Source organism: Pyxicephalus adspersus, chromosome 7, assembly GCF_032062135.1.
Source record: "Pyxicephalus adspersus chromosome 7, UCB_Pads_2.0, whole genome shotgun sequence".
Lineage (NCBI taxonomy): Eukaryota > Metazoa > Chordata > Amphibia > Anura > Pyxicephalidae > Pyxicephalus > Pyxicephalus adspersus.
In genome coordinates this window covers 22,347,853-22,358,872 of record NC_092864.1, presented here as the reverse complement: position 1 = coordinate 22,358,872, position 11,020 = coordinate 22,347,853, and the positions used below count along the sequence as shown (strand labels likewise).

Below are 11,020 nucleotides of genomic sequence, written 5' to 3'. Positions count from 1 at the left end.
CGTAGATGTACACTTACGTAAACCAATCAGAGGCGCGGTATTAGTTGAGTGACGCAAAGCTTTAGCCAATGGAGACTGGGGGAAGGGTCGTCGCCGCTGCTGCTTCTCGGAGGGGGCAGAGGGAGTTCAGGGGTTATTGTTGACGTCTGTGTCGGGAGGTAGGTGCAGGGAGAAGAGAGGGGGCAAACAGGCCAAGGGGTGGTTTGTGGGGCCTAGACATTTGCCCAGGGTATAAGGGAGGTGCTGAAGTGTGTATAGGCCAATATGTTTCCAGCTGGGTGATCCTGGGAGAGCAGCCACAGGCTGACAAGGTTTGTTGTCATTGTGTTTACTTACCTGGAGGCAGCTCCCCCTATACTGACACTGATAATGAGAGGTGAATGTCTTGGGAATCTGCAGATAATTCCCTCTCCTGGCCCCTTGTGGGCGCCATTCCTGACAGGGGCAACAGCAGAGGCGCCCAGTCCATGTACTGGCATCACTATTGCCCCCTCTTCTGGTTTGTGATAGAAGCTGCCGCTGGACATGTAACAGGAAGGTATCATTATAATCTGTCCGGATATCAGCTTTACTTCCCATTATTATTCTTAGGTTGTCATCAGATGGGCAGAGCCACACGGCGAGCCTTCTACCTACGTCTGAGGATTGCTGCCTCCTCTGCCAGTTGTGCCTCCCTCATCCTGACACTGGAAGTTGGCTGCCAACATTAAAGTTACGTACACACGCCCATGCGAAGATCTGACCTGGGTACAGCGGTCCCTGGACATCATTCATCAATCCACTGTAGCAGGTTGGTGAACGACGATTGGAAACAACTGCTGTGTACTGCTATGGAGGAGAGTGAGTGGGGTGCAGCTCGCTCGTCTCCCCTCCCTCTTCTCTTTAGATCAGAACAAAGCTTTGTGTACAACACACGTTTTTCTGGGAACAATCACGAAATATCGCTTTCATTGGCAGTCTTCTGATGTTCACATATACGAAGCAAACCAATCGTCACATTTTAAACAATATGTAAAAGGAGCCTTTCCCTTTAACATAATGAAAACATGTATTTATGGGGGGGATTCCTTTCTCCTTTATCTTTACGCTGATTCTTCTTCTGCACATGTCTGAGATCAGCAATGCGTCATCAAGGGCTTTCCTATAATGTAAAGAAAACAAAGGCTGGATCTTGCGCATGCGCAATAAGATCAGCACAACTTTATATTTATAGGAAGACACATCACCTGATTGGGTGACACGAGGAAGTGATCGGAAGATACAAGAAGTTAGCGTGGAAAGGAGGGAAGACAGTGTGGGGTTCGCTGTGTCGGGTGTGTAGAAGGGGAAATCTGGGACAGCGCGGGACCAAATTCAATCTGCTTGTGAAGGGATCTACAAAGGTAAAAAAAAAAAGAAACTTCTCTTTACAGTTCTGCTTTAACAATAAGTCACCAGGAGCCGGGGAGTTAGATTTTCTAGTACTTCCTCCTGGTGGGTTTTTGTTGTTTCAGTCCGTCTTCGTTTTCAGCTTTAAGGCCTCCGGGTCATAGCTTACTGTGTAATTAAAGGGTGTATGTAGAGAAACTTTGTTTTTATTACCTTTTTATTTTCATTCGGTATACTTTGAAATATCCGCTGGTGAACACACCCTAAGGTCACCGTGTGACACGACCATTACATTGATGTTCTCCAGGCTTAAATTCCTTGTTGTAATATTATTAAACAGGATTTATATAGCGCCAACATATTACACAGCGCTGTACAATACATAGGGACAAATGACCGACAAATACAGACAGCGACACAGGAGTGGAGAGAACCCTGCCCTGAAGAGCTTGCAATCTGGAAGGTGGGGGAAGTAAGGCACAATAGATGTAGCTCCATATTCACAACGCAGATCATCTGGGCTATCTTTCAGACCTCCATGGGGAACATCCATATTCTCTACAGGAATACATTCTGTAAAACATCAATCCCTTGAAATGTCCCCCCCCCCCCCAAATGGGGGAAGAGTTAGGACCCCTGTCGGGTATAAGGGTATAGGTTTGGCTGTACAGTCCAGTGTTCAGCCCAGGCATTTGCTGACCCCTGTATTGTGACCCAACTCTTCAGTAACCACCCAAAAACATCCAGGTGGTTACTGAAAAGTGCCGGGTGGTTTGCCCAGCTTAAAGGGTCTAGGGAGAACACTGCAGTATGTAAAGATATTTTAAGATTGGACAATATTGTAGTCATCTGATGTGTACAGCGGTCACCCATCTGATGATCAGTGACCGCTACACAAGTCAATGAAGAAGAGCACAGGGGGTTGCTGCTTGCTCTTTCTCTCCTCTCTATAGAACAGCATGGGGCACTAAAAGTCAGTTCCTTATTTTTGTTCTCCCCTCCTGTTATTTGTCTGCCCCCCTCCCTCTTGTTATTTTCTTCTCCTTTCCTCCCTCCTTATCTCTCTTGGTCTTATTTGTTGTTTTGTCTTCTCTCTTGTTATCTGTCCCCCCATCCTTTCTGGTTATCTCTCTTTCCATACAACCTATATAGCAATATTGTTTGTTTTATTCTTTGGTGTGGCTTGTATCTTTCTAGACAGAACTTTCTTGGAATTGTTAATTCCAAAAATTGGAAATTCAGTCTGCCCAGTCCTTTAATAAACCACTGTTTTTTTGTGCTGTATTTAAAATTATTTTTTCAGTTGTAAATACAGTGGGTAAGGATCAGAACTCCTGTTCGGTTTTTAGTTTTTGTCTGGTAAAAATTTGGTCAACAAGAAAATCTCCAACAGCAACTTTACTTACAGAAATATACAATTATTTGGATGGTCAAGGTGGTGTTGCAATTACACTCTTGGTCACAAGATGGCGATATAAAATGACCCGCGCTGGTCACTAGATAGTTCCATGGTCCCTTAGCTATGGAAAGTACACAATGGGATTTTATTATGTATGCATTAAATGAGCTGACATATGGAACTTGTAGTCATAGTACTGCTTCTAAAACTGTCAGAAAGCTAATTTGTTTCATTATTTTCCTAAACCACTAAACGTATTTGTTTTGCTGTTTTAGCGCCTTTTATATATAGTTATATTTAGATCAGTATTCATTCTTGTTTTGTCTGTATTTGTACTCAGAACACATTACAGTCTAGTAGACTTTAATATTTCAGTGTTTTTTATCATCTGCGGCAACTTTCAAAAAGTTTCCCTTGATTTGTGTACACATCATAATGAGTCATAACAAGGTCAATACATAAAACTATAGCACCTGACGTTTTTTTTTCTTTTTCTAAATTATTTTATTTTTAAAGCTGTGGCAAATAAAAACAGTGCAGTTGCTTATAATGACCAATCGGCCGGCATGTTTTGTTTTTCATATTTTACAATTATATTTTGAATATGTTTGTATTTATATACGTATATTATATTTTGTGCTTTGCATAGAAGATTGCAGGTCAAACCAATGATCTTCCTTTGGTCCGAGTTCAGAGACTCCAGTGCCATTCATCTTGATTCCTGTCATTGAGCCACTTCCCAGGCAAAATAATCATGCAGTTTGGGCTTATAGTATTTCAGAACTGAGCAGTCTTTACATTTGAGCTTTGCTCAGTCCAGGAAGAAGGAATGGCCTTCTATATGATTAAGAAATTTAGGGAAGGATCTGTTACATTTTTAGACTCCATTGGGGATTTAAGAGAAGAAATGATTGAAGGAGAAAACCAGCTTAGTCTATGACATTTGCAGGCAGTTGGGTGGCCAGATGTTGAAAGCTATGCCTAAGGCCAATTGAGTGGCGTGAAATTTTCCCTTGAATAGTTGAAGGTCTTGCAGTTACCTATTTTCTAATGGTCGGCAAGCCTGTGGCCCATCTATTAACTTTTTAACGGTTTTATTATTTTTTTTTTTGCAGAATTTACTGTATATCATGGCGCGTCGCCCACGCAATAGCCGTGCCTGGCGTTTTGTGCTCAGTGGAGTGAGAAGAGACCAGGAAACCCGAGCCCCAGCCCTACCAGCAGGAGAAGAGACTCGAGGCTATGACTCTGATGGTCAGGTATGGTTTATATGGAAGCATATATTACCCTAAAACAAAAAGGTAATATTTTGCAGATTACCCCTCCTTAGATAGGTTGGCCGCCATGCTTTATTTTCCCTTATTTTTACCAGGGACACATTTTTTCAACTTTCCTGACAATTGTTAACAACTACTGTTGTTCACATAATTTTTCACATATAAAAGACATAGATAACGTAGCTTGTAACAATAGCATCATTAAGTTAGACAAATGGCATAGGTACATATTAAAGCGTACCTAAACTCAGAATTTTTACTTTACATAAAGGGGTAGACAACCCTTTTATTTAAAGTAAAAATTCTGTTTGTGAGTTTTTTTAAGCGCAATCTCCCCCTTAATTGAGATAGGGATACCTACGTCACACATCCCGGGAGGCTCTTGGCTGCTCCTTCTGAAGGAGCCTTTTCATCAAAAGGGAGTGCTGATCTCACGCAAGCGCAGTGGAAGTAACCTCAGGGGTCAGCAAATATTTTTCCCTAAAAATGTTTTATCTTAGAAACTTAAGTAGCCACCACATCTAAAGACTGATAAAAAACATAGTTGTTCTAAGGTTTATATACACTACCAGAAATCTAAGTGCCATGCTGTTGGAAACTGCAGAATAGCTTTTGTTTAAACTATAGATTTAGGTGTATGCCTTAGCATTGCTTCCTCTGTCAGTTAGGCTCATGTCAGACTAGAGATCCTGTTCTGTGAGTGCTTATTTGCTGTGGTTGGTGAATTGCCACCAGGTATGACGGAATGGTAAGTATGTCATGGTCTTATGGTAATACCTCTGCCAGATACTTACAATTATGTTCCAAATAAAATATCACTTTAACACCAATATTTCCCTTAATTCTTCTTCTTTCACAGCACAGTAACAGTGACTCTGAGGTCGAACTGCTGCACTTGCCAGCCTCCATCCCCAGTGCCGTGCCTGTGACAGGAGAATCATATTGCAGTTGTGACAGCCAGAAAGATATGTATTGCTCCAGCCTGTATGCCTTCCATCAGATCAAGAGCTGCCAGTGTGGAGAGGAAGATGATTGTAAGACCAAAAGCACTAACCGTTGCGGTTTAAAGAAGATGGTTGTCCATTACTCACTTTCTGCTTTTTGTTCTCTTGCAGACTTTGACTGGGTGTGGGATGATGGGAGTAAATCTACAGCCACAGTTCTAAGCTGCGACAATCGCAAAGTGAGCTTCCACATGGAGTACAGCTGTGGCACAGCTGCCATTCGGGGCACTAAGATGCTTACAGAGGGGCAACACTTTTGGGAGATCAAGATGACGTCGCCTGTGTACGGCACAGACATGGTATGTTCCGGTCATTGAAAGGTACAGAGATCTTCACAAAATATAAAACGAGAATGCAGAGGGTGCTCAAGCAGTGGTATGCTGCACTTTTAGAAAGCACTGGAATGCACTTCCCAAGTGCTCCCTCGTCCAGCTTCCAGACTTTAAAGACTAACAAAGTTCAGTGGGAGCTCTGTTTACTTAAAACTTAGAAAGTCCTACAAACTTCTTAATCAGTGGACTAAAATGTACCCTGCGCTTGGAGCAGAGCCCTGACAGATGCCAGTTGTGGAACTCTTTCTGCCTTCATTAATTGGCTTCTGCAGCATAGTGCTCTGGGAATCCTTAGTCTTGAATTGCTTTTTTTTTTTTTTTTTTGCTCTGTTTGGGGCTGGGGGAATATGATGCAGGTCAGACTTAATGATTAGATGTGTAAATCTGGCCTTAGCTACTGACTGTTAGTTAAGTCAACATTTGCATCCCAGTAATAGCACTTTTTAGTTTGTATGTTTTGTGCAAAAACAAACTGTAGCAGATTAGGAAGATGCTGCCATATTGTCATACACACAGTTTAATTGGGAAAATCTCAAGATGCTACTGTTCGATCCACGTTCTTATATGAAGAAGGTTAATACTCCAACATAGTGGGTTTAGGTTAGGTTGTGGGAGAGTTAGGTGTGCCTTTAATAATGTTACCAGATGTCAATAAGAAAATGGATGAAACCCAAAGCTAAATCCAGGTGACCAGCCTCATATTTCCTCTTCATGACATTATCTGTCTTTCCAGAATACCAGTCATTCTTTCTTTGCTGTTTTTTTTTTTACCTCAAATAAATATGATCGTTCAATGGTCCGTAGTAGAAAGCCTAACAGCTGCAGCCACCAGGAAGTGAATGTATGTGTCCTTCAATGAGAGGTCCTGGACAAAGCATCTGTAATATCTGTTAGCATTTACTATTTTACACCTGTGTCCTATTACAATTTTTTTTTTCTTTAGATGGTTGGCATTGGAACATCAGATGTGAACCTGGACAAATATCGACACACATTTTGCAGTCTTCTAGGAAAAGACGCGGAGAGTTGGGGACTATCATACACAGGTGATACTGATGTAAACACTACCTCCTGACTGCCTCCTAATAGTTCCTGTAGTCTTGTCTTGATATCAGGGCTTCCCAGGTTTATTAAATGCTAAACCCTGATTGGTCCGCACCCCTGGTATTAGACCTATACCTCTTTCTCTGCTCTGATGGCACAGTAGTTCCTTCATGAATTTAAAAACATTAAACCCTAAATTCAACAAAAAAACGGTCCTCTCAGTCAAGAGACATTTCTGCCAAAATAGGTGTGAAGTGAATTTACCTGGGTTCGGGGGCCTCCTTGCAGAGACAATGTCAATTTGCCCTTCATGGGTAGTCCAGCATTGTCCACATTTTCCTGGAGTAGGTAAAAACCCTGTCACCAGATCATTTATTACAACAGAATTCCTTGAGTGGATCAGGTTTGGCCAAAATATGTTTGCCTTCAGTAATTAATCATACGTCTTGAACAAATCTCTTCATTCCACTTCAAAAGTCCCAGTTTAGTCTGTGCATTTATCTTCCGTTTGTTTCAATTGCCGGATTACCTTTTATCCTTGGAATCACTTTTTGATGTGAGTACTACTTGGACAATATGTGATCAGTGGCATGGTCACTATATGGTAAATGGTAAAAAGTTTATCCAATTGGACCTCTATCATTATCTAGTGTTTTTGTACTAAATCTTCTAATGAAGAAGCAATATACCACTGCTAAACATGTTGTTTATTAAGCTCTGACCATCAAGAGAAGTGGGGAAAGATCTTTTATGTTCTATTATTGTTCTCACTTTTGTTACAAAAATAAATTATTGTGTGTGTGTGTATGTATTTGTGGGGTGCCTAATTGTTTAGTACATATGTTTTACATGCTTGATTTCATTTTTCACTTTTGCTTTGAAGTTTTGTTTTATTGAATGTTTATTAAAGGTTTTATTGTAAGTTTTTATCTTTTACCTCATGAACAAATCTTTTCCTGGTCCTGGTTTAGAATGTGACTCGCTTTTAGTCTCATGATTGATTTATTAATTGGACTGGCATTTAATGGTATACATCTAACAGAATCAATATATTACTCAATAATTAAAATAGAAGCTCACTTATGTTGAGACTGAAATACTGTGTTCTTTGTCACTTAGGATTACTCCAGCACAAGGGTGACAAAAGCAGCTTCTCATCACGTTTTGGCCAGGGATCGATCATCGGTGTCCACCTGGACACATGGCACGGAGTGCTTACCTTCTACAAAAATCGCAAATGCATTGGTGAGAATAAATTAGGATTAAAAAACGTGTTATCATATATTTTTAGTAAGAATAATTAAAAGAAATACAGAATTTTGAAACAGGTTGTGTAACTTTGTTTTTCTTTTCTAGAACAAATAATCTTGTTTGCAAAGCTCAAGTGTTTTTGGTTGCATCCTATATTTTGTGTGTGATTGTCCAATAAAATGTTATCTAGCAGTGTTCTCCCCAGCACATTTTAGCCAGGCACACCACAGGGCACTTCTCTTTACCCACCTGGCTGCCATCAGACATAGGGGGGTAAAAGTTACAAAGTAAAGGGGGTGGTAGAAAGACGCCACAATTAAAGGAGGTTCCTAAACATCTCTGGTGCAAATACCTGGGAACACAAAATTAGCTGTGTATTGCCCACCTTTTGAGAACCCAGTTTCAACCTCCTCCCACCCAGCTAATTGGGTGGGAGGAGAGAGAGCAATAAATTGGGAGAGCAATAAATATTCACAACATTTACTGTATATTCATCAATTTTTAAAATATTTGAGAAATATAACAGATTTTAAAAACTAAATCTATGAATTTAGTTTCCTTTACTATGAAGTAGCCATGTGAGACACAATCATCTTGTCTATGCAGACCAAAGTGGCAATGGGCCTGTTTTATTAAAGCTCTCCATAGCTGGAGAGAATACACTTTCATCAGTGAATCTGGGTGATCCTGGAATGGATCTAGTCTAGGATTCAAAACATTTGCTAGCAAATGACTTTGAAGAAATTCATTCCAGGTTTGCTAGATCACCCAGCTTCACTGATGAGTGTATTCTCCCCAGCCTTGGAGAGCTTTAATAAATCAGGCCCATTGTCTCTGAAAGGGGCATCCCCAACCTCCAGTAGTGTCAGTGACATAAGGAAGCAGTAACATCACTTACCCAGGCATGTGACTTGAGTGCTTGAGCCTACCAATTGGTTTTTTGTCCTATACAAGATCACAGGGTAGCAGGTCATGTGCTCTGCTAACACTTGGAAGTGCTGAATATGTTAATGGGCTGTGGAGGAGATTAATTATTAAGGGGTCTTACAGGTATATTATAAATATTCTTTTTCTTGTTACTAAATACTTTAACAAATGACATTTTGAACTAGATCATCATAAAGGCATCTTGCTAATGTATATTATCTTCCTTCTAGGCATAGCAGCAACACAGTTGAGGAACAAAAAGCTTTTTCCGATGGTCTGCTCCACAGCTGCTAAGAGCAGCATGAAGGTTATTCGCTCTTGCTGTTGCCGCACGTCCCTTCAGTACCTGTGCTGTGCCCGCATACGCCAGCTGCTGCCCGACAACGTAGACTCTCTGGAGGCCTTACCCCTTCCTCCTGGGCTCAAACAAGTCTTGAGCAACAAGCTAGGCTGGGTCCTGCAGATGGGCATCAACCCCAGCCGGCAACGCAAAAGCGATGGTATGGCCAGCACCTCCTGTGGAAGTGACTCTGACAGCAGCTGCCCGACAGAGCCTGAAGACTGTCAGCGGAAACGCTGCCGCAGGATTTAATCATTGGTGGAATGAAGGGTGCCATATGGAGCTCTTTTACCATCATCTGCTGTAACATCCACTGTGAACTCTTCAAAGGATCAATAAGAGACCTCTTATGTAAACAAATAAGAAAATTTGACCTTGTGAGACCAAGGCAATCAGGAAACTTGTACTGATCAAAATATTATCTTGTAAAATTGAAAAAAGGATGTTGGTGCTAGAGACCGCATGGTTCTTCTTAGGCCTGGTTTTTGGTTTCGTACAAGTTCAGAACTTCAGCCTTTTGTGAGGCAAATGGTTTTTTAACACCTGACTTTTCGCATTATGGGCTTCTAAATGATCCAGATCCCTATATGTTAACTAGTTTGTCATTTTACCAGCACTTTAATCACATATGACATTTTGTTGCTAATACAAAACGTCATTAGGCATCGGATTCTTCCTCTTTACTCAACTGAGCTGGACCAGAACGACAACTTAAAATCAGAAGATCCTACTGCTTTGCATTGGGGTCAGTGGGAAAGTTTGAAAAGAGTTGTTTATTGGCATATACTAAGGGTAAGACAGTGGATACCCAGCTACCAGAATTTTGTTTTAGTATTGATTGAATGACCACAAAGGCTATCTCTGCACTCTGGCTGGTTTGAAGAGGGAAGAGTTAGTTGACTTGCTGTACTGTAATGTACAGCCGCACACAGGACTCAATCATAGTAATTCTTCAAGAACGGCCAAAACAAAAATCTGCATACTGTTTCTACGCAACTTTTGACAACTGTTTGCCCTTTGCTAATACCGAACTTGCACAAAAAGAGATGTAATTTTAGTCTTTTGATAAGCGCCTATTGGTATCTATGAAGGACCTGATCAGATATAACAATGGTTCAGTTTGCTTAATATATGACTGCTGATATAATATGTGGATTTCCTCTGTAAGGCTTCAAGATTCAGAATGAAATACGGCATTAATATTGTGCATGGTGTTAAAGAATAAGTGCGCAATTGGGGTAAGAATTAAAAAAAAAAAATTATAATTTTCTGTTACTCCACATAGTTGCCATCAGTTCTAAAAAAAATCATGAACCCTTGCCTTCTGTCAAGTATTATGTAAGACAGGAAATGTACTGTGAACTATACATTTTTGTTGTATGAAAGAAGGCATCCCTGGCATCCCTTTAGCTGTGCATTGTTCCCTGATGGTCCCCCTGTTGTATGGAGCTTATGTAAGCAGTATGCACATAAAGATCCTTGGATGCATTGTTTAAAATTTGGTCTGTATAGAGAAAGTCTAATGTATATAATATTTTGCAAAAGAGAAGGTAAATGATACACATTTATATTTGCTCACTTGCTTGTTTTACCTGAATATATGAAAGAGGATTTATCGGGACAGAAGTATGGGTGCTGCTATTGCGAACTTATTTTGAAGTTGCATATTTACATTCTTTACAAATCTGGAGATGGCTGATCCAGAACAATCATATACATATTGGATGCCCCAATACCTGATATGTGTTTGCATGTTCCAGGTCATTGCATCTTTGAGTAGTGAAGGAAGGATACACCTGATAACCTCCCCTCTGATGTGCCTTCAAAACCAAGTCCGAAATTTTAGCCCTCTAAATTTGTCCCGACAGGCTTATTTTGAAGGGTGTTTTAAAAGTGCACTTATTCTTTAACATTACTAATGTGATTATTTATATAAAACACCTGTTTGACTATATCAGAATTTGCGTAATTGATTTATATGATTTTAATTCGCTTTAGTTCCTGTTCTTGATCATTCAGAAATATTGTCTTTCAACCTGCCTGGGCATATTTAAAATATTTTAAGAGTACAATAGGTG

General features: G+C 40.4%; 1 protein-coding gene across 2 annotated transcripts; it reads left to right on the top strand.

Moving 5' to 3' along the window:
* The first annotated feature begins 19 nt into the window (after positions 1–19).
* Positions 20–10,896, top strand: SPSB3 (splA/ryanodine receptor domain and SOCS box containing 3). 2 transcript variants are annotated; one of them, XM_072417817.1, is made up of 8 exons: positions 21–158; positions 592–790; positions 3,883–4,026; positions 4,904–5,078; positions 5,160–5,347; positions 6,324–6,426; positions 7,544–7,669; positions 8,833–10,896. In XM_072417817.1, exons 3-8 carry the CDS (start codon positions 3,898–3,900, stop codon positions 9,192–9,194), a joined length of 1,083 nt encoding a protein of 360 aa, XP_072273918.1. In that variant the 5' UTR covers positions 21–158; positions 592–790; positions 3,883–3,897; the 3' UTR covers positions 9,195–10,896. The 2 variants fall into 2 exon arrangements, with proteins under 2 accessions (XP_072273917.1, XP_072273918.1); XM_072417816.1 differs by having other exon boundaries at positions 20–158; positions 4,904–5,347.
* The last annotated feature ends 124 nt before the right edge of the window (positions 10,897–11,020 follow it).

Excerpts from the sequence above, each read along its gene's own strand:
- SPSB3 (XM_072417816.1), top strand. The coding sequence starts at position 3,898 with ATGGCGCGTCGCCCACGCAATAGCCGTGCCTGGCGTTTTGTGCTCAGT. Across the intron at positions 5,348-6,323 it reads CTGTGTACGGCACAGACATG|ATGGTTGGCATTGGAACATC; the intron begins GTATGTTCCGGT and ends TTTTTTCTTTAG. Across the intron at positions 7,670-8,832 it reads CAAAAATCGCAAATGCATTG|GCATAGCAGCAACACAGTTG; the intron begins GTGAGAATAAAT and ends TCTTCCTTCTAG.